Here is a 22,947-nt window from a genome sequence, read left to right as displayed (position 1 = left end):
GATGACATTTCCAGTTTTAATGTTGACATTACATTTAATCACATTCATTTTATTATACAAGCCTTTCTCTTCAAAAGTTTATATGACTGAAAATAACATTCAACATGGGGCATGCCTGCTTTGCATTGTAAGAACAGGGAAGGGTTGCGACCGCAACATCAACAGACTACAGGAGATTTCTGTTCATCTGTTTTATAGAGACTGCAATGTCCATCTAATGGAATGACCGTCGAGGCGTTGCTCTTTCTACAAATGGGTTGTGGCAAAAAGTATAGTGTCTGTTTCGCCAACACAAACAAACACAGGAGAAGCTGACTGCAACTGCATACCCATATATGTTATGTACATACACAGAATTACATACAAGAAAATGTAAATACTGTATATAAAGAAACGGAATCAAAAAAATCGAATCGAAATCGGAATTCTTGAGACGAAACTTGAACATTAACACATCTTTTTTTTTTCATCAGGGAGGATAGAAACATTGAGTGTAAATCACCTCATTGGAGCATTTTACAAGTCCATCTCTGTGTGGTACATTCATACAGAGAGTAAGACGGTTTGAGAGCGAGACAGTTTTGAGGAGCTCAAGAAATGCAGTCTCTGGGTAAAGAGTCCATGCACGGCCGGCTTCTCTTATTCTCTTGACACATTTGAGACACATTCACATTAATGTACAGTACATCACAGTCATTGAGCTTTGTCTAAGCTTTATTATGACAATGTAAGTCTACCGCCAATAGGACAGGTCATTCGATAAGGTCACTACGAAACCTTCTTCAAGTGGAAAACCATCCCAGATTTACATGAGAAACTGAATTCGAATCGCTCCAGAACTAAGAGGTTTAATGTTGCTTACATGAAAACAAAAAAATGAGAGGTTAAACTAGTTCCCATTTAAGGTCAATAAGCACATTTATTATAGAGCCAGATCAGTCTCAAAATAATATATTTACAAAATAAAACTCAAATATGCACAGCACAATTCACCTTTACAAAATCCAATTTGTAAATTCAAAACACAATTCATAAATACAACTACATATACAACAAATATTTTTGGCAAATAATTGGATTTGTGTATTAATGAATGGCATTTCGAATTTACAAATTAGATTTGTGTATTTATGAGTTGCGTTTTCAATTTATGAATTGGATTTGTGTATATTTGAATCACGTTTTAAATTTACAAATTTGATATGTGTATTTATAAATTGAGTTTTGAATTTCTACATTGGATTTGTGTGTTTATGATTTGCGTTCTGAATTTCCGAATTGGATTTGTGTGTTTATGATAGTGATGCAACCGCTTTCACTATTAACCGCGATTTACTTTGTCACGGTTAATTAATCGTAAAGGCTTCTCAACATCGTGTTTTTGCATTGAACAAAACTGCAGAAAGTTGCATGGAACAAAACTAAACAAAGTTATGCCAACAGTGAGCTAGTTTGTACAACAAGACTAATAACCTAGCACACTGGACTGACTATGACTGAGGCTATAAAGGCAAGCTTGTTCAAGTTTGTTATTTCCAATGGAGCCATGTGTACGCAACGAAACGCGTTCATGCTTTTCAGGCACACCTAGTGGAGAAGACGGGGCTTTTGTGACCGGGGGAACTGCATACGGCTAAAGTTTGAGGAAGAAGCAATGAAAAGTACACAGGTTTGCAAACCCACTTTAACCCACTTACAAATAATGGCAATGATGAGAGCGATCATGTGGCGAGTGTTGATCCGCCAGCCGAGATCAATCGAGTGTTTTCAAAGAGAGTGCTGAAAGCCTCAAGCCTGTTTCACACCGCAAGCGTGAGCAGCACGTGTTTTTTGGCGTCCATGTTAACAGATTAGATTTCATAATGCACACAGAAGCAGCATATCAGCGTGAGGCGTGAGCATCACTGAAGCAGCAGTGTCATTATAGTTTTGGCACTGGATCTAATTTTGCTGCGCTGCTCATGCTCAATTAAAAGTGACAATGCATTGATAATGACCAAAAACACATTGAATGAAGGTAAAAAGTAGCAATTTTACCCAATAAATGCATCAGTAATATCCAGTGACTTTTATATAGTCAATCAAATTAACTTTTAAAACAGCAACAAATATGTATTCAGGCCTGAACTACAAAACCAAATTTAAAATAATTTTAGTTTTAAACTAGTAGGATTTTGAAATCAATGAATGCAAATAATCGTGATAACCATGAAACCGTGATTATTTCTTAGACTATAAATCGCACACCTATAATTTATTATCGTTGCATCCCTAGTTTATCACTTGCGTTTTGAATTTCCAAATTGGATGCGTGTATTTATGATTTGCGTTTGGATTTTCAGAATTAGATTTGTATATTTATGAAATCATGTTTTAGATTTACGAATTGGTTTTGTGTAGTTTTGTAGACCTTACAAATAGTTTTTTTGTAAATGTGAATTGTCCTGTGCATGTATGAATTTTATTTTATAAATGTATTATGTTTTGAGACTGATCTGGCTCCATACAGTCAGATATTCTATTTCTTGGTCACGTTTGATTTCACAGAGGGATTTTTTTTACAGTACTTTCAGATGATCGCTCATCCCATATTACAATTTCAGTGCAGTTAACCTGGGTCTAACTCCTGAATATGAATGAAACTAAATAATGTGATTGAAAGGTATAAAAACATAAAACAAACCAACCAACAAAACAAACACAGTCCGATCTCACAAAGCTGTTATACGAATTGTCTGAAATATTAATCTATACGATTTAATTCACATGAAAACGTAAAATTTTTAAAAACCCCATTGGGGGATGAGCAAATCGTGCTAAAATGTACGAATGAGATCGTACAAACCAGCCACTAAATTATAAAAAGTTACGAATTGTGAGATTGCGTTGGCAATTACACTTCAAATCGGCCCCACGTGATCAACACAGGACTCTAGTTAGTATGTGCTACTTTAAAATACCTCTATAGCTACACGTTATTTAAAAACAAGTGGACGAAAAATCACTTATGGCACAATCAAGTTCTCTATGATCCCACACCTACAGACAAGATGATTAGATTTTTTTTTTTTTTCCTCAAGCCTGGTTTAAATACACATATAGCGCATGTTTATCAAGATGAGGCCTGAGAAAGACTGATCCAGTCCTTTCTGAATGCACACACGACTCGTATCACAGAAAATGTTCTTGAACAACTCAACAAATTCTGATATGACTCCATTAGCTGTTATTGCAAAATGTTTATCATACCACAATACCAAAATATAGATGTTAAAAACTAGATCGATCCTCTGAAAAGTGTCGAAAAGTGTCCAAATAGTTCATCATCGCATTCTTTAAAGTACAATAAGCATGTGTAATTGTGATTGTGAGTGTAATATGTTGATTTTATTTGGACTTACTATTTGGCAGCGATACTGTGTTGAACTGCAAGGCTCTCGAAATGTAGTCGATTTTTTTAAAAGTTTTAAATTTTAAAAATATTGGTGACAAATAAAAGTTAATCACATCTATTATTCTACACTTTTTCATATATAAATCTAGATGTGTATTTGAATATTTTCTTTCAAATATGGCTTCTTGAAGAACATTAAAATCTACTGTGATTTCTTTTAATGATCTATGCTTGGAATTAAAATACTATGTATAGCGTATCTTGCGTTACATGCTAGTTATGATCAACTTTTTGTTCAGACTCACAAAGCCCTGCGCTCAGAACAATATGGCTGCCTGTGAGATTTAGTAAAAACCAGCAAGATAAAAAACCTCAGCTCTTCCCTGAGAATGAACCATCGTTTTAATATAAATAAAGCTAAAAAAAATGGTTACTGTAGTTAAACCATGGTCACTGCAAATCAATCAAGCAACACAAATCATCCCAACAGACACACAACATCATAAGACGTTAATATAAGGTTAGATTTAGGTCACCAGCATCTAAGGACAATGTTATTTTGACGTCCAATAACTAAATGAAATAACGTTAACATTTTGTTGATTTTAGGTTGTGTTGGAAAGTGACCAAAATCCAATGTCAAGCCAACATCTTAAACCAACATGCTGACGTTTATTCTTCAGGTATAACAACCAAAATCCAAGGTCTAATAGATGTCATAGTGGTAACGTCCACACAATGTCAAGCTGTGGCATCATTAGACGTTGATATTTTGTTGGTTTTAGATTGCAGCCTCTGTCTAACGTTGGACATTGACATCGGCCTGATGTTGGGTTCTGACGTCAACTGGATTTTCATTTCCGAATAAAATAAAAAAAAACAACCCACGACGTTGGGGTACAACGTGAATCTGACATCATGTTAGTGTCCTGTGCCTGCTGGAAAAGTTTAACAATAGTATTTGCATGCAAATACCAAATGGTCACATGAATGGCAACAAAAACATGGTGACCACACTTTACTATAATAAAACCATGGTAAATTTTCATAAGAGTTGAGGTTCCTAGCAAAATTTTAAACAACTTAAGAAACTTAATATAGCTACATCAGTATCATTGCTGAGAAATAAATTCATTTTTAGGGCTGTGTTAACGTGCGTAAGACGCAAACGTTAAGACTGAAAAACAAAATAGATGTATAATCATTTTAGAACACTATCTGTGTTATAAAAATAGCTGATTTATGAAATTCTGATGAAGACAACAATACAAAATAACTAATTGAACTAAACACAGTGGGATTTCACTGGTAATGCATTGACTTGTCTGGTTTTCTGTGTACTTGTAGACAAAATATTTTCAAGCCCTGAACCGATTGTGATGAAATTGTAAAGAACAGCTGCATTTATGTGTGTGTTTTACATTTTGCTGATTGTTAGCCCTAAAATTCAACATTTACCAATGGCACATAGTTCAATATCATTATAATTTTTGGCACAATATGTTTAAATACAGTTATTATTCAACATGAACCGCAGTTCAAAAAAGACGATAAATTATACCAAGGTAGATTCTGTGGTCTCACCTTTGGTATCTCTAAAACAAGTGACGACATATTATCTACTACAAATGATTGGAATACAAAACAATAAATAAATTAAGTAACAGACAGACAGCTACATAAATAAATAATTCTAAATTAAATATAAATATGTTTTGCCTCATGATTCCTGGCATGATTTTTTTCACGATATAAAAAAATAATTAACATTCTCACCTCTGAATAATATGCATATGGTGCTTTACGAAGCTTTACAAAACATAGATGTACATAAATACACTCTTGGATTCACAGAGAATTGTCACTCTCGGGTATATTATGACTTTAGGGATGTGAGAATAACATATTTTTATTTACGTACCACTTGAACAGCCTACAAATAAATTGTTTATATTTTTTCAATGAAAATAATTGATATTTATGTCAATGAAAGAGTTTTAAACTTCTCTCCTTTTGACCCTTTAGTACTCAATTTTTTGGGACGATGGGAAATTATAACTGAAAAGAGATGGAATAAGCAAAAAAAGGCAATGGTGCTTGAGCAGATACTGAACAAAATAAGCACATTTCAGAATAATACTTAGTCCGGGTCAAAGTCTTGTTCTTAGATTCAAAAACATCAAATTATTCATCCAAAAACCACCGCAAACCCATAAAGATGTTATGGATGGCATTTTGAATTACTTTTAATAATGTAAACTTTGCCATGCTTTATATGGGAATCATGAAATTAGGGGAGGCTCAGTTACAATTAGAGAAAGGTAAGTGCAAAATGAATTGACCGAATCAATTCCTGAGCGTTGGAGAATCAAGAGGCATTCAAAAACTGAACAAGCACAGCTCTCTTCACCTTTATCGCAACCTCTACATAGCTACATATGAAAACTCAAACTAACAACATGAGAGAAACCGCTGCAGCTTCTTCATCACGTTGAGGACTTTGTCTTCAGTTAGATGAAAACTTTTGATAATTATGAAACACTTATGGTGGATTCAAGTCTGTTCTGCTCAAGTGTCGAAATATTATGCTGATATCCTGGAATGTAAAGGAACAGCCTAAATCTGAAAAAACCCTCTACTCATGCTCTTCATTTAAAATAGATTTTGTTTTCCATCATCTCGCAGATTGCTATTTTTATTTTCGAGTGAACTATCCCTTTAAATAATCAACAAACCATAAAGGAATCAAATCTAAAATCAAGCATAAGACACTGTTGATTGTTTCCTGAATGAAGTATTTTTGTCCCGAACCCAATTCTTTGGCCCTAATCCCAGTCAGCAGCCAAAAACCATGTTGATAATAAGTACTTAACTATTATCTCCCGACCTTCCCACGCAAAAAGTGAGAAAAAATAAAATAAAATGCTCAGTGCTCAGATCAATCGAGTTACTATTTCATCAAGCAGCAGTTGGTATGAGTGTAGAAAATGAGAAAATAGAGGCTTCACTATAATGGTGGGAGGAAAATACCACCAGAACTCTCTTTCGTGAACATATTTTCCCTCATTTTTTTTTTAAATTCCTGGCGTACCTGTAGCTCTCTCTGTCCCTGTTTTTCCCTCTCACAGAGGCAAGTCGGTGCTGTTGTGGCGTGTTTTCCGCGAGGTGCCGTCATCCCGAGGGAGAGCCTTCTGGAGGTTGGACATGGCTGCAGTTTTCTTTAGGTCAATCACTGCATAACACTCTCCTCTGCGGGATGATGGAGGCGCTGCGGCGGCTGCCATGCCCCGTTTGAGGGGTGGAGGTCTCTGTGGTACCGGAGCGCCGCCGCTGTGTCCCGAACATCCGGAGGGTTCCCCCTCCAGGTCCACCTGGATGTAGTTGAGCTGTCGAGAGGGAGGTGGAGGCGGGTGACGACTGTGCTGCTCGCAGATGCTGCTGCCACGTCCTGCTCGCTGACGTCTGAAGTCAAAGTTGAAAACTCGGTTGGCCCTCTCAGGTGGGTGAGGGTGAGGAGGGCAAGCATGACGGAGACGTGTAGGAGGTGGTAGCTGTTGGAGATTGCGTACATTTCTGTGTTAGTATTTACTAATCACATGGTTCCTACATGCTTTGACCAATGACCTAAAGTGCAATTAATAGGATTTAATAGGTTAATGATGTGAACTAGGCAAGTTTGGGTTATTTGGCAAGTAATTGGACAACAGTAGTTTGTCCTGTAGCAAAAAAGGTGTTAAGGATCTAATAATACTGAACTTCAAAGAAGAAGAAAAACTAGATTAAGTAGATATTTCCCTTTGTATCTCCTAAATTTGGCAGATGTAGTGGGGCAAAAGGGACTTTGGCACATTTATTTGGATTTTGTCCTGTTCTTTATGAGTTTTGGTCCAGCATTTTTAAATTGTTTTCCAGTGCTTGTGGGACCAATATCCAACCTGACTACAATTTGGCTCTTTTTGGATATTCTTATATAATGGACATCTTTCCATTAACCCAACAGCAAGCCCTGATGGTTGGCAAGATTACAGCTAAAAAGATGATCTTACTTAATTGGAAATCTCCAAAGGTTCCCTGTTATAAGAGATAATTGAACGAGCTGCTTTATTTCATTCAAATGGAACAACTACGTCTTGAAACTTTACAGAAAAAAGCTGAAACCACATGGGGACCTATCTTAAAACTCTTGGGAAATTAGCATTTTAAGTTTGTAAATTTTCATCTCTAGCCTATAAAATAATGACACTAGCTTTGTAAAAATGTGAATATTGTCATCTTTTCTTTATATGTTTATGCTACTTATGTATATACATGTATTTATATTTGGTAACTGAGACGATCCTTCTTTTTTCGTTTTTGGGGGGTTTAATGTCAATTGTTCTGTACTATTTTTTTCTTCCTTTTACTGGTTTTGTACTATTTTTCTAAATATCATAAAAATGTTAAATAAAACAAAATATTACAAAAAAAAGAAAAAGAAAAAGTCCTTGCTCAATTACACATCACTTGGGAAATATTTGATATTATATATATATTTTTATATATATATATATATATATATATATATATATATATACATACATATAAATATATTTATGTATATATGTTTATATTAACCCTAGGAATTCCAATTATTTTTGTATCTTTAAACATAAAAATGTTTAATTTCACTTACTTTTCATGTACTGTAATAATTGTCTAATAAGAGTCACTGAAATTGTTATTTTGGGGGTTGCGATTTGGAAAGTTTGGGAACCCCTGAATTAATTAATAGAGCTGAAACTCTTGAAGATTACAATGATACATATTTTTGATGAAAGCATAACATAAATATTCTCTCAAGAAAATGAGTTGTCTTTTTTCTATATATTATTATTATTATTACTACATCAAAATATTTACAATAAAAATACACTAATTAAATTAAACCTACCATGTATAAAATTTGAGTAATTCACTCCTGAAATCACTATTTTACACACTGACTTACATTTATCAAACGGACTCCATGCATTAGCCTGTACTGTCATTAACACACCTGTTCAGTGTTGACGTAGTTCTGCAGAGCGTCTCGATGAATCCCGCCACCGCCGCTCTCCTGATGATATCCGTTAGGGGTAGCGGGCCCTTCTGAATACTCATACTCATCATACTCTTCTTCCTCTTCCTCCTCATATTCGTCCTCATCCTCGTCCTCATCCTGATCCTCTTCTTCCTCCCGCTGGAGTGCACGGTATTCCCAAACTGGAGGGAGCGACGGAAGGTTTTCGTAGTTGAGCAATGCTGTGCGCCGATGACCGGCGGCCACCATTCCTCGGTCACAGCCGTATCCCTGCGGAGGCAGTGAGGAAGTGTGTGTGTGTGTGAGTGGGAGTGAGTGTGGATGCGTGTGTGTGCGTGAGTCGCCCGTGGTGCTGCTGCTGCTACTGGAGCCCAAAGACTGAGACTGAGACACGGTGCTAGGACTGAGCCTTTGCCTCCGTGCCCCTCTGAGTCCGTTGATGTTCTCATAGGTCAGCTGGCTCTCCGGACACGGCTCCATGCTGGGGTGTCTGTGCATCAGGTGATGGCAATGGTGGTAGGAGTGCGTGTTGCACATGTGTACGGGAGGAGTCTCCTCCCCTTCGGTTTCAGAGCTGCCGTCTGGCGCTCGGAGCGGGTGAGGGACGTGGCGCTCTCTGTCTCTTTCCATTAGGTGGCGCTGTGCTGGGGTCGGGCCCAGCATGAACTTCACCTCCTGGGCTCCGGGCTGGAGGAAGACCTGAGGGTCTTTGTGAGGGTCGTCCAGCGGGCAGCAGTGCATGCCGGGCTGGCCTGGGATCGGGCCCCCACGTATGGTGGTGGTGGTGGTTGTGGCTTCTGGGTAGGTGGCAGGCCGCACTTCGGGCAGGGAGTGAACACAGTGGCGGCTTGACAGGTCAGTTTCCATCCCGACCGTATTCACGTATGTATGGGTCTGGCAAAAAAAGCAGAGGTAACTGTTAGTCTTCGCATTCTAGTGTTGAGTCATGATACAAGTCTTTAGCTTTAAAGGGATTCTACTGCGCCTCTGCTTACAAGATGTGATACAGTAATCTTCTCAGGTAACCTCCGAATGCGTCACATGCCATTTATTAGATCATACTGCCAATGCTCATTTTCTCTATGTCCATTTCTCAGTGAATATACCAAAGATTATAGAATACACAAGACATGTCATTCTTTTTATATGTGAATAATATGGTGAATATAGCTCCGCCTACTAGTACTGTTGCCAATCATCGATCGCTATGTGATGAAAAACTCCGCCTACTAGTACAGGAGCCAATCATCGATCGCTTTATGGTAAAAAAAAGAAGCTTCGCCTACTAGTACAAGAGCCAGTCATCGATCTCTAAAGACTGATGATAGTGTGGGGGAGGGGCTCGGACCAGACGTGAGTTTCTGCTGATTTTATGTGATTTGGATGTTTAGAAATGAAACTAATAAGACAGTTATTGTTTATTTTTATAAATGATTCCTAATATGAAATTCAATTATAAGCTTGGCAAGCAATTTTGGAGAATTTGTTGTTTCCTTATTCAAACAGAATGCCCGAGCATACAGCCTGAGAGGTGTTTCAAAGATGGCCAATGAGTGAAATGACTTGGCTTAAAGAAACTTTGATACAGCCAATAATATTTGATGCATATAAATTTAATGCACACTGATGTGAACAGTATTACAGTAGTCCCTCACTATTCGCAGGCTCGCAGTTTCGATCATTTGTTTGTGTAATTTGAAATACTTTTTTTATACAATGGATTTTGTTTTGCGCCCTGATTGGCTGTAGACCACTGCCAATCAATCTCCTCCGTGCCTTGTTTCCTGTACAGTTCAGAATGCTTTCAGCTTGCCAAATGTACACAAATCTCTGATCGCTAGCAGTGTGACTCTAAAGTGCTGTACTGTATGTTTGCAAGTTTTCTCCCCACAATGTCAAAGAAAGGTTCTGCACTGTCAAAGGCACCTGGGGGAGCACCCAAAAGGCAGCAGAAGATGCTAACCATCACACAAAATGTAGAACTTCTGGACATGCAACAGGAAGGTAGAAGTTACCCGGCTGTAGGGTGCCATTTTGGAATAAATAAATAAAGATCAAATGGTTTTGATAAACGTTTGGTCACAAAACATCTTTAGGAATAGAAAGATAATACATTAAAATTGAAATGAGTTGTTGCAAAAACAAATTGCAAACTACAAATCTTCAACTAAATGTTTCGTTTCTCTTAATCTTTCCTGTTTATTAAAATTATATGGAATCATATTGATTTGGGTGTAACAATTTTGTACTGTGATATTAAGTTTTTTTTCCTAGACTAGTTCCAGTTATGGCTTTGGCACTGACTAATCTATTAATCATTATTCCGTCGCAGGAAAAGTCTGTCTAAAATCCCTTTTGTTTAGACGCTGCCTCTAGAGTCACTGACTGGTTGAGCAGCAGCTTTCAGAACAGCCAGACATATAATCAAATACTACAGAACACACAAGACATGTCACTCATATCTTTTTGAGTGAGGAAAAGTGTAACGGACAATATAGTGAACAAAGCCCCGCCTTCTAGTACAGGAGCCAATCATCTATCACTATATGGCGAATAAATCCTGCCTTCTAGTTCAGGAGCCAATCATCAATCACTATAGACTGACGATACTCTGGAGAAGGGGCTTAGACCAGTCGTGAGTTTCTGCAGGTTTTGTACGATTTGGATGTTTAGAAATGAAACTAAATAGACAGTTGTTGTTTAATTTTATTAGTGATTCCTAATATGAAATTCAATCGTAAGCTTGGCAAGCAATTTTGGAGAATTTGATGTTTCCCTATTCAAACAGAATGCCTGAGAGGCGTTTCAAAGATGGCCACAGAGTGAAATGACTTGCCTTAAAAGGACTTTGATAAAATGTTGAGGCTCCTTTGAATGTAAACAACACAAAGTGAATTACAGCTGCAAGAGCTCCATATAACTATTTGCTATTATCATGGTCATCTTCATTATAGTTTACAGGTCACAGTGTAGTCATAGTGGCTGGTGAGTTCAGAAAATTTACAGGCCATAAATATTTTTTCACTAGCATAATACTATATGTGCATCAAACACATCTAAATCTATTTATTTTATTGTTATTATTTTATATAACAGTATAAAATGCATGTTCTAATATATTGGATACACGTTGTATTGTTCACATTAATATTTAATTCATATTTTATAATTAGCAGTTTATGAAAAAGTAAATTACAAAGGAATGTTTATGACAGACTTCTCATTATTGGGAGAACATTTCTATTGCAAAATTGTCTAAAAAGGTATATTTGTCTGTCAATATTTTATTTGTTTTGATATTTTGTGTCTGCCAATACAATCCTGCTTGAGCATTTGGTTCACTTCAGGAGGCGAGTGTGTGTGTGTGCACAGGCAGGTGTGTGATCTCACTTGGTCATCGAGTCCCATGAGGCTGTGTCTGTGGTCGTTGGTGAGAGAGGGCTGCGATGAGTCTGCACTGATTGGGTATCCTGGGTATCCATTAGGAAAACCCTGCATCGGGAAGGCAGGGGCTACACAAACAGACCAGAGCACAACACACATAAGCAGGTGACAATGAGGTCATCCTCCCATCAGCTAATACGTGCTGTTGTATATGTGTGTCATGTGCAAGATGAGTCATTAATATTTTTGATCCGGATGATGACAAACCTGCGCATTTCAAATTTTAAAAAAATGTATTTAGTCTATACGTACAATATCTGTGGTTATGATATATTTAGACAAAGTTATACACTCACCAGCTACGTAATTAGCTACACCTTACAAGTAATGGGTTGGACCCTTTTTGCCTTTAGAACTGTCTTAATCCTTTGTGGCATAGATTCAACAAGGTACTGGAAATATTCCTCAGAGATTTCGGTCCATTTTGACACGATAGCATCACGCAGTTGCTACAGATTTGTCTGCTGCACATTCATGATGTGAATCTCCCGTTACGCCACATGCCAAAGGTGCTCTATTGGATTTAGAAATGGTGACTGTGGATGCCATTTGAGTACAGTGAGCTCACTGTCATGTTCAAGAAACCAGTCTGAGATGATTTGCACTTTATGACATGGTGGGTTATCCTGCTGGAAGTAGCCATCAGAAGATGGATGCACTGTGGTCATAAAGGGAAGGACATGGTCAGCAACAATAATCAGGTAGCCTGCTGCATTGACACAATGCCCAATTCGTACTAATGGGCCCAAAGTGTGCCAAGAAAATATCTCCCACACCATTACACAACCACCAGCAGCCTGAACCGTTGATACAAGGCGCCAAATTCTGAATTCTGCAACATTTTTCCAATCTTCTATTGTCCAATTTTGTTGAGCTTGTGAGAATTGTAGCCTCAGTTTCCTGTTCCTAGCTGTCAGGAGTGCACCCGGTGTGGTCTTCTGCTGCTGTAGCCCATCCACCTCAAGGTTCGACATGTTGTGTGTTCAGAGATGCTCTTCTGCATACCTTGGTTGTAATAAGTGGTTATTTGAGTTACTGGTTATCAGCTCAAACCAGTCTGGATATTTTCTCTTTTACTCTGTAAACTCTAGAGATGGTTGTGCGTAATCCCACTAGATCAACAGTTTCTGAAATACACCAGCCCATCTGGCACTAACAACCATGCCACGTTCAAAGACACTTAAATCACCTTTCTTTCCCATTCTAAAGCTTGGATTAACTGCAGAAGATCGTCTTAAACAGGTCTACATGCCTAAATGCATTGAGTTGCTGCCATGTGATTGCCTGATTAGAAATTTAAGTTAACAGGCAGTTGGACAGGTGTACCTAATAAAGTGGCCGTCTACATTTACAGAAACACTAAAAAGTCAAAAATAAATTTGTGAAAGCCATTTAATGAATGGGGAGTGAAAATATGTAAATACGAATGACTAGGTGTTTAATGTGCTTATGTGTGCATTATTTCTGCTGCTAAAATAAAGAAAATACATTGATGAGACATTAAAATGAACCACTCGTGCACATCAAAATGACCTGCTCATCCATATATCGCAATTGATCTGGCCCATGACATGCCAGAGATATTAATGGAAGAGTTTTCATATTCTTTATAGGTCTGTTGTTCATTAATGCTTCACAATAAGATTTAATTTGTTAACAGTAGTTCATTTAAACTAATAAATATAAATTGATTGTTCATTTCTTAGCTAATATCTAATAAAATACCTAACACTGTTAATGTTAGTTAATGCATTAGGTACCACTTACTAATGAGACCTTATTGTAAAGTGTTATCTAATTTACCTTAAAGGCTTTTTGATGTTGAATTGGTTTGAAACATGTATTTACTTTAAACATTTATGCACAATAAACTAATACACAAAAATGTATTCATGTTTGTTAAGATACTGAACCTGTGTATATAACCCTTTTTGGAGCTTATATTGTAATACTGAATATTGTAATTGTCATGGAAATCTCATCCTGTCAGATGCCTAGTAGAAATGAAACCCTATCCATTTATGTTGGTAGATATTTCAGCTCACTATTGGGTGTCTGTGGAGTTCGAGGCATGTCCATCTCTGGTGCGTGGCCGGGTCGGGTCATGATCATGGGCTCTTCCACCACGTTGATGCTGTTACACTGCATCAACTCCTGCAGCAGGTTGAAGATCTCTTCTGCACGAGAGCACTTGAATGCAAAGATCCCTGTCGAACATAAAGAGAAGCAACAGACACTACAATGAAGCATTATGAACAATTTATTTTTTCATTCTCAGAACACTGAAATATGTATGTATATTAATATGTTGCACAAAAAAGTGCTCTTGTAGGTACCGTATAATAAACAAATTCTAAATTAAATTAGATTTGTAATTTACAGATTTTTAAAATGATTTTTTAAATAGATACGGTATATATTTTTTATATATTATATTATATTTATTATATATTATATTATATAAAAAATTATTTATATTATATTTATATATCTTCTTATAAAATATGTGTTATAAATATGTGTGTATTGACCATAGTAAATGTGCAGAAGTTAATGCAGAAGACTTTTTTTTTAGGTTTTTGCAACATAAATGTGTTCTTGAAGCTTCATATAACTCCAGCTGAACCACTAGTCACATGGAATGTTTTTGGTTCTTTTTCTGGACCTCTAATGCCTCAGGACCGTTGATGTCAGAGATTCAGATTTCATCAAAACAACTAAATTAACTTAAAATGTGTTGTGAAGATGAATGTAGGTGTCTGGAAATTGTAATGACATGGGATTGAGTAATTAATAACAGAAATTTCATTTTTGGATGAACTGACCTTTTAACGCAACTGGTAAACCCTTATACTTCTCAATGACTATTCAATATCAGAGACTCCAATGCTGTCTTTGAGCAGTTGGTTTTAAACCAAATATGGAGACACTGTTACAAATTTTGGATGTGAACATCTAAATTTAAAAACTACAAGATTCTTAAAATCGTCATAAGACAAGAATGGGTGTTGATCAACAGATTTTGGACAACTTTGATGAAAAGTTGATTTGGATCCACTGTGTACTTTGTATAAAAATCAAGTGTGACAAAAACTGTGACAAAAATCAAGGCAAACATCTCTGAGCAAACGCACAACATTTACATGAGCATTTGTCAACCTAGGCTCATTCTGAAAATGTACCGTCCTTATTCCCTAAACCCAACCAATAGTGTTTTCAAAAGCACAGATTGACCCGCACACCCACTTACCTAAACCCAACATACCTAAAAGCAATCCAGAAAAAGAAAAAGCCCTCACCTGATTTTTACTATGTTTTAGATTTTACCACATTCTCATCCAGTTATTTGTTTGTTTGTTTTTTTGGCTTTTGTTTTTGTCTTATATGCTTTCTGGAACCGTTCCTTACTGAACTCGAACACTGTCATTGTGGTCTCAAATCCGCCAACATACATGACGAGCTATTTGAACAAACTGGTAACAGCGGGGAAAGCCGTCCATACGGAGGTAAGCGGTTAGCTGGTATGCGCAAAAAGGAATGGCGTCATACTGTCCTGTAGTGTTTGTTTTAAAAACAAAATGCAGCCATACATACTTCTGGCTACATAATTCGCAATCTCCAGAAATGTATATAGGGCTACGTTTTCAGAATGAGCCTATGTTGGTATTTGTTTTACATTCAATTCAGAATTAAGTATCATCTCACCTTGTCCTGTCTGACAACGGCGGCCGCTCTCGAAAGAGAAGAGGTTGGAATCATAGCCGTATCGACGCAGGCACAGGTACGGCCACCGGATGGCGTCCCGTTTGCGTGTGTGCAGAATGAGCTCAGTCTGCGTGAGCTCCATTGTTCCTGAGCCCAACTCATTTCCCTCATCGTCCACATTAGTCACCTGTCAAACAAAACCGGTAACAAGGATCCTACATTTATGCCACAGAAAGGTTTGTTTTTACAAATACTAAGACTGAACAGATTAAATTCACCTTGAATTTGTTAAGATGGTTGTCTTGGATGGCGTCTCTGTATAGACAGCTCCAGCAGCTCCCCATAGCTTCAGCAGGACAGCTGAAACCTTAAACGGGCGACAAACAGGGGTCAGTTGAGAATTGAAGGGATAGTTTACCCAAAGCTGGAAATTCTGTCATCATTTACTCACCCTTCACTTATAAAAAAAAAAGTTTGAGTTTCTTTTTTCTGCTGAAGAACAAAAAAATAAACTTTGAGGAAAGATGGAAACCTATAACCATTGACTTTCATAGTAAAAGCAAATACTGTGAGTCAGTGGTTACAGACTTCCAGCTTTCCTTAAAATGTATTGGTGAATTACGCATGAAATATGGTCAGGATGACAAACTGAAATTAAAACTGAGCTTGAACACTTTCCAAGAACACTCTGTAATTTGAACAGCATAAATGCTTATGTTAGTCTGTCAGTTTCTCCTTATTCCGAGGTTCACATAATCTTGGATCCGGCACTTATCCAGAGCAGATGGTTGTCATGGTTATCGATGAATCAAGAGTACAAGACTGATTTCTGCAAAGACTTCAGTGACAGATAAGGCTCTGCATTATCCTGTCAGCTAGTCTAAACACTTGCCCAGTGACATACATAGGCCCAGTTTACACTATTATGTTTTGCTACGGTTACACCTTCCGTCCACACTACCCTGGAGTTTTTGAGCTCTGAAATAGAGCGTTTAGAAAACGCCATTTTGGTTTTTGTTGGTTCGTTGCTGCTCTGTATCAGTGTGGATGGGGGAAAACGGAGACATCTGAAAACAAAGGCGGGGCTCCAGACATTCGCCTGGGGCTTTTTCTTCAATATTAAGTGCACAGAGTTCAGTCTTGGACCCTTTCCTTAAGTTCAGACTATGCAAGTCAAACAAACTGCCGAGGTCACGTCAGATAAATATTCAAAGGGAACCGTGTAGGCTACTTTATAACCTCATTCACATCACCCTGGCTTAGTTGTTTCACTATCAACAATAAAATGAAAACAGGATGTAAGGAACTGCCTATTTTAATTTTGATATTAACTTAACAGACCATAAAATGTTGAGGCGTCATGTAGCTACATATTTATATGACCATCATCTTCACTGTATGGATATTTATAACAAAACAGAGACAAAAAATATGAAACACAACCCAGTCTCTTTCAGTAATTATGTTTTAATAATCAATAATGGCCATTATAAAAGTATAAAGTATTATAAGTATAAAGTAAAAAAGTTTATACAATATAGTAAATAAAGGCAAGCAATCAGTCAAATGTGCAGAATCAGTGTGAGCGGCTACATAAATGAATATATTAACTTATCTTTGCGCTCAGCCAAAACACGTCACCTAAAAAACAAGTAATAGATTCAAAAGACCATTAGACAGAGACCTGATGAAGTAAATATCACGTTTAACAACTATAGTGAGATGAAATCTAGCAGAAGATTCTTGATGAACTGTCCGATGTGCGTTGCTCTCATCTAGCGAGGTGTGCTCAAAGTACCCGCTGACTGCCTGTACCTCAGACACGTCATAAGCTGTAGCGCATGCCAGTGTGTGTGCGTGGTCACTTGATGTGTGTTTACAGTGGTGTAGTGTGGACGGAGAGCTTTTCAGAAACGCTAGGTGAAATGCCAGTGTGGACGTGCATCGTTTTCATTCTAAAACACCATTTTAAAACTAAAACATATTAGTGTAAACCAGGGGTGCTCAATCCTGTTCCTGGAGATCTACCTTCCTGCTGATTTTCAGTTGCTACCCATATCAAACACACCTGAACCAATTAATTAGGACCTGGGGTCCGTTCTTCGTACGTGGATTACTCAGTTAGCTGGATTTGGATATTGACGATTTGACATGATCCAGGATCGTTTCGTTCTTCAAAGCTGATCCGAGAGTTGTTGTCATAGCAACAGTTCTGCTAGCTCAAACCTGATCGGAAGCAGGTTCAAATCATATAAACAGGATTAGATCGGCTCAGTGCATGCAAAGATAATAGAGAAAGTATGTACCGAGTTCTGATATTTTCTTACAGTAGTAGTTATATACACTTGGGAAAATAGTAAATATATTTTAACTATATATATAAAGTTATAGTTATTAATAAAATAAATAAAGTTATATATATTAATAAAACTTATGCAATCTGCACCCCCGAAATAAAAGTACAAAGACTGCCACCTGGTGGTGCAAAGAGAAAACTTATTGATATGAACTTTTTAGATCGCTTTAGTACAAATTGTGTATAATAGAAATGCACAATATGGGACTTTTAAAACAATAAATAATACATTAATGCAGTCGTAAACATGTTTTGGCAGTTAATATGCCAGTGATTTGATGCTTCACAAAAGTTGCAGACGCCTTTCACAAAATCAAAATGCTTTTGTAAACATCCAGTTATTCCATAAAGTGATTAATAAACCGGCTACTATAATAAAGAAAATATTTTCTAAATGTAGAACTAAATACATTGATATGCATTGAAATACATGATGAAAACTTTTGACACAAGTGTAAAGCCTGCAGTTCACAACAAATGTGGAAAGTTATTGCGTGTCATATTTAACAAACGGTTTACTGCTAATTTGATGTAATTATGCTCACATGGATAATTGAATATTAATCAGATGATGTCATTACGCTGCTGTGCCGTCAGCCAACCATGGCATTGCTGATCATGATTTCGAGGATCGACAGATCTGTCCTTCACAACACACGCAGCGATCTCAGATCAGTTCATCCAGACATTCTAATCTGATTCGCGAACTTGCTTGAAGAACCAAATTAAAGAGAGGTCAGTTATCAAGATTAAAAGATCCAGCATCTGCCAAATCATCTTAGATCATTTAAGCGAGGTACGAAGAACGGACCCCTGAACACCACTTGATAATTACAGGCAGGTGTGTTTGATTTGGGTAGCAACTGAAATCTGCAGTAAGGTAGATCTCCAGGAACAGGATTGTGCACCCCTGGTGTAAACAGTGTCTTAGACATGCACCTTCTCCATGATGGACTCTCATCATTCTCAAAAGAATTGGACGCCCTGACTGACCCTGGTTTCTCCCAAGGTTTGCGTTCCACTTCCATCTGTTTTCCTGTATTCTTTTGTGCTCAACAGAACTGTCAACAGATCAACTGCTTTTTTTTTTTTTTACAAGTGATGGGCAAGTAAATCATGACAGAAATTCCAGTGTTATGTCAACTATGCCTTAATTAAGCAAGACATTTATAACTGTCTTATAAATAGTGCATAAAGACCAGCTCACCTGGTCCAGGCCATCAGTGGGAGTGATGCTTGTGTCAATCCCAGAATCCTCTGCTGGGTGTCATGGCGGAAGTGGGTTGTGCTGGTGAAAGCATCCAGTCCCAGTGCACAAACGTTTCATTTCTCCTATAAAAGAGAGAAAGGGAACAGGAGTTGATGAACAATCCTCTGAGTATACTGTCCTCCTTTTCAAAAACGACAGTGATTAAAACACAGAGAATGAAGTTGCTCTTCTCTGACTCCCACGGGATAAATAATATGTAATTACTTTATACTGGGAATCGTATTCTCATGTGAAAAGCAGAAAAGAGCTTATGGTGTCGCCCTCAGACTGTAAGATGAGCACAGATTCAGCTATTGAAGATTGTCTAATAACTGATAACTTATATTTTAAGTGTCTTTAAATATCCAAAGGAAATTTGCTTTTAGGTCTGGTTCATTCATGTTTAACGTAATGCCATAAAAATAACGTAAATGTGACTTGTGTGTGTAAATGATCCCACCACAAAAGAAGTTCACATTTTGCATTTGCATAATTAAAAAATCAAGTGAAAAATTGCTAGGAGATTTTGGATGTTTTGAGTCCATCTGAACCTAAATTACTCAAACACCTCTATAAGCACAGAAGACAGACCAACATATTTGTACACTGCTGTGTTACTGTGACAACAGGTGTCATTATTACTTTATTTTTAGGTGCTGAATGACCATCAGCTTTGTTTCGTTTTTGATTCCTATACATGAATTTAGAACCATTCATGGATACAAATCTGTGGTTTATTTCTAATAGGTCTACAGGAAATACATTAAGCCTGTTCTTAAAGTGAACTTTTTAATTAGTCAATACAAATAATTCATTTTACAATACTATACCAGCTGAAGTATCACAATACCAAATAGTACTGCGATACTGTAATTTATAGCTTAAATTATTAGGAAAAATTGTCAGAAATACTAAATATTTTACAGTATAATAGGTCTACTTGAATTTAATTCATAATTCCCTTAATATTGAAAAAAGCATTATTTGCACGTCACGTCACCTGAAATTTATTCATTATTTTTGTTTATTTTATAGATACTGACCAACAAAAAATGCATTAAAATAAAAGATACAAATTATATCAAATGAAATTTGTTACAAAAAAAGCATTTCTCCAAAAACATATTTGACTATATGAGGTGGTTTCAATGTTTCCTGTTGCTATTTTGGGTTTTTCATCTATTGTTTTTCTTTTTTAGTCTTATCAGGTAACAATCCAAAGTAATTCAAAATTTCACTTTGTGAGTCTTTCTTTTTTGTTGCAGTTGTTATAGCTACTAAACCATATTGACAGGAACAGAAATGAACCGATTCAGGTGTGCATTTGAAATGTCAGCAAACATCAGAAAACATGCAACTTTAACAGACTATTAAAATGGTCTATTGTTGCACAAGCGTGTGAGCATTTTAGCGACTTTTCCACATGCAACATTATCTATTGTAGATAGACCTTTAATGGCAATGCTAATGTTTACAAACTACAGTGGCAACGCCAGTATTTTGGAGCTATAGTATCACGATACTACCATAGTACTGTTAAACCATGCAACCCTATATCAAACCATGTTTTTGTTTTATCCTAAATCACTCCAAGTGGTTCATACTGTATGTGTTTCACTGATTTTACATCTGTTATAAACAGAGAAGTAGCTCTGGCTAAAATGCTCTTACACAAGATGCATGCAGCTTTATTTACAAGCAGACAGACTGGCAAAAGTTACATACTAAAGCATGTTATTAAAAAAGCATGTTATTTATGCATAATGAAAGAAGTTTTCAAACACAGACACTGAATTAAATGAAACCATATAAAACTGTAAATGTTTGTGTCTATACGTTAAAAAATACAGACAAATACGAAGCAGTTGACGTTTAAAAGCACTGATCATTTCATCAGAAAAATTAGTCACAGATTAATTAAAATTTCTCTCAAGAAAATGACAGACCACATCAGAAACACATTGGATAATACTACTCCACATTACTAAACACAAGTCAATGATTAACGAATATCTGAAACATGCACACATTTTGAAATGTTTTTCTCATTTTAATCTAGCTTTCTGAGCACTTGTTTTAAAAACAAGAACATCCTATTTTTAATTAATAACAAGGATGAGCATAAAATTATAAAGATTAAATATAATAATAATAATGATAAGCATATGATTAGTTTATTTCATACAAATCATTGTGTTGTCTAATCTTTAAACAGCAGGTTTTATAATAACTATTTCAACAAAAATGTCAACTTAAATCAAATTCTAAATTACAAATATCACAGATGGACAGATTCAAACGTTTATGAATGCCCAAGTAGCCTAATGTAATTCATATATACATAATAGAATGATAATATACAATTATTAATATAAACTAAAAAGTAATGCTAAATATTAAATTAAGAATGATTGTTTCATTAAAAAAACAGACATGATTAGTTGTGCAATAATAATAATAATGGCACAAAATAACATTTTTAAATGTGTGCCAGCTTAATTTCCACTGATGTGCAATGCATTCATAAAGTTTGTCATGCACATGAAGGCCCACTCATGAAGTTGCTTTCAACAAGCCCACAAACTGATACACACAACATAGCAGGGCCATGTAGACAAGAAAAATAAAGCTACAATGCAAAACAGAATATAATTCGTTCAATGCTTGATCTCATTTGGGTATTCAATTCAATATCAACACGAGTATGTCAGTTCATAACATCAGGCCACATCATGTATCGTACCACATAGCAGTTTGTACAGTAAACCTAAAATCCACATCCGAATCTCTGAAGTCTGTCAAGCACTATCAAACACCTAAAAAATGTGCTTTTGTTTGTATTTTACGCAATAAATCTTACATCCATCCCAATCTCGTGCAGCAGGTCTTCCGAATAGACACAGACTGACAAACAGATGCAACTTGAACGTCTCACAGCACCTCGTCGCCAAGATTCAGCCATAAAAAGCGAAGAAATGCTACACAAAATCTGCAGGACTACCTTTTCTAATGCTAAGACAGTAAAGCGGAGCACAAGTGGAGCCCGTAAAAGCAACACTTGCGGCACTGAAGGAGATGATGGCTCGCTATATGCTCCAGCCTTTGTATCGACGCTGCTGTTGCACTACCACTAACCGTTTGCAGCTGGATGCTAGTAACTATTGTGCATCAAGCACAGCACATTCACGCAAACTAATGAGATGAATGAGAGCAGGCTGCGACCGAGCCCGCGATGTACCAGCAGCAGCATCGAAACGCGTTTGGGTTACTGCAGAACAATTCGGCTGCGGTTTTGCTACTCACATGTTTGGCAATGATTGCAATACGAGGCGAGACAGATGAAGGATGCGAACAGCAGTCCACGGCGGATGCTACACCGGCGGTCGCTCGGCGCGCGCGCGGCACGTTTTTCAGGCTTATTCCAGCGGCGAGACTAAGAAAAGGCGAATTGCATGAAAATATAACAATAAAGGCAATTGTTTTTCCCCCGTAACGCCCCCTTGCTGCGGCACGGGCCTCTCTTTGACATTTCCCGACCACCAGGGTGAGAGTTCAGGCAGACAACGAGGGCTGCTGGAGCGACAAGAAGGTAGAGTCTGCTGGAGGACCAGAAGATGAGGTGTGAATGTGTTTGAGCATCACACGATGACGTGTTGGCAGCATCCCTATTCAAATCCAGCTTGTTGTCATTTATGGCAGACCAAACTAATTCCTGCTGCTTTTATACGCTCCGCATGTTG

General features: G+C 37.1%; 1 protein-coding gene across 2 annotated transcripts; it reads right to left on the bottom strand.

The window, feature by feature from the left end:
• Window positions 1-2: 2 nt before the first annotated feature.
• frs3 (fibroblast growth factor receptor substrate 3) lies at window positions 3-22,834 on the bottom strand. 2 transcript variants are annotated; one of them, XM_087257735.1, is made up of 8 exons: window positions 22,068-22,834; window positions 19,166-19,290; window positions 15,881-15,969; window positions 15,603-15,789; window positions 13,943-14,104; window positions 11,844-11,965; window positions 8,430-9,347; window positions 3-6,945 (listed from the first exon to the last, which is right to left on the bottom strand). In XM_087257735.1, the coding sequence occupies exons 3-8, from the start codon at window positions 15,944-15,946 to the stop codon at window positions 6,517-6,519; spliced, it is 1,884 nt and encodes a 627-aa protein (XP_087113861.1). In that variant the 5' UTR covers window positions 15,947-15,969; window positions 19,166-19,290; window positions 22,068-22,834; the 3' UTR covers window positions 3-6,516. The 2 variants fall into 2 exon arrangements, with proteins under 2 accessions (XP_087113861.1, XP_087113860.1); XM_087257734.1 differs by having other exon boundaries at window positions 22,511-22,834.
• Between the last annotated feature and the right edge of the window lie 113 nt (window positions 22,835-22,947).

The sequence above is a fragment of the Danio rerio genome, chromosome 6, assembly GCF_052040795.2.
Source record: "Danio rerio strain M-AB ecotype USA chromosome 6, GRCz13ab, whole genome shotgun sequence".
Classification (NCBI taxonomy): Eukaryota; Metazoa; Chordata; class Actinopteri; order Cypriniformes; family Danionidae; genus Danio; species Danio rerio.
This window is presented reverse-complemented; position numbering and strand designations above follow the sequence as displayed.

Excerpts from the sequence above, each read along its gene's own strand:
- frs3 (XM_087257735.1), bottom strand. The coding sequence starts at position 15,946 with ATGGGGAGCTGCTGGAGCTGTCTATACAGAGACGCCATCCAAGACAAC. Across the intron at positions 11,966-13,942 it reads AACTCCACAGACACCCAATA|CCCCTGCCTTCCCGATGCAG; the intron begins GTGAGCTGAAAT and ends CTGTTTGTGTAG. Across the intron at positions 9,348-11,843 it reads TCATGGGACTCGATGACCAA|ACCCATACATACGTGAATAC; the intron begins GTGAGATCACAC and ends TTTTTTTGCCAG.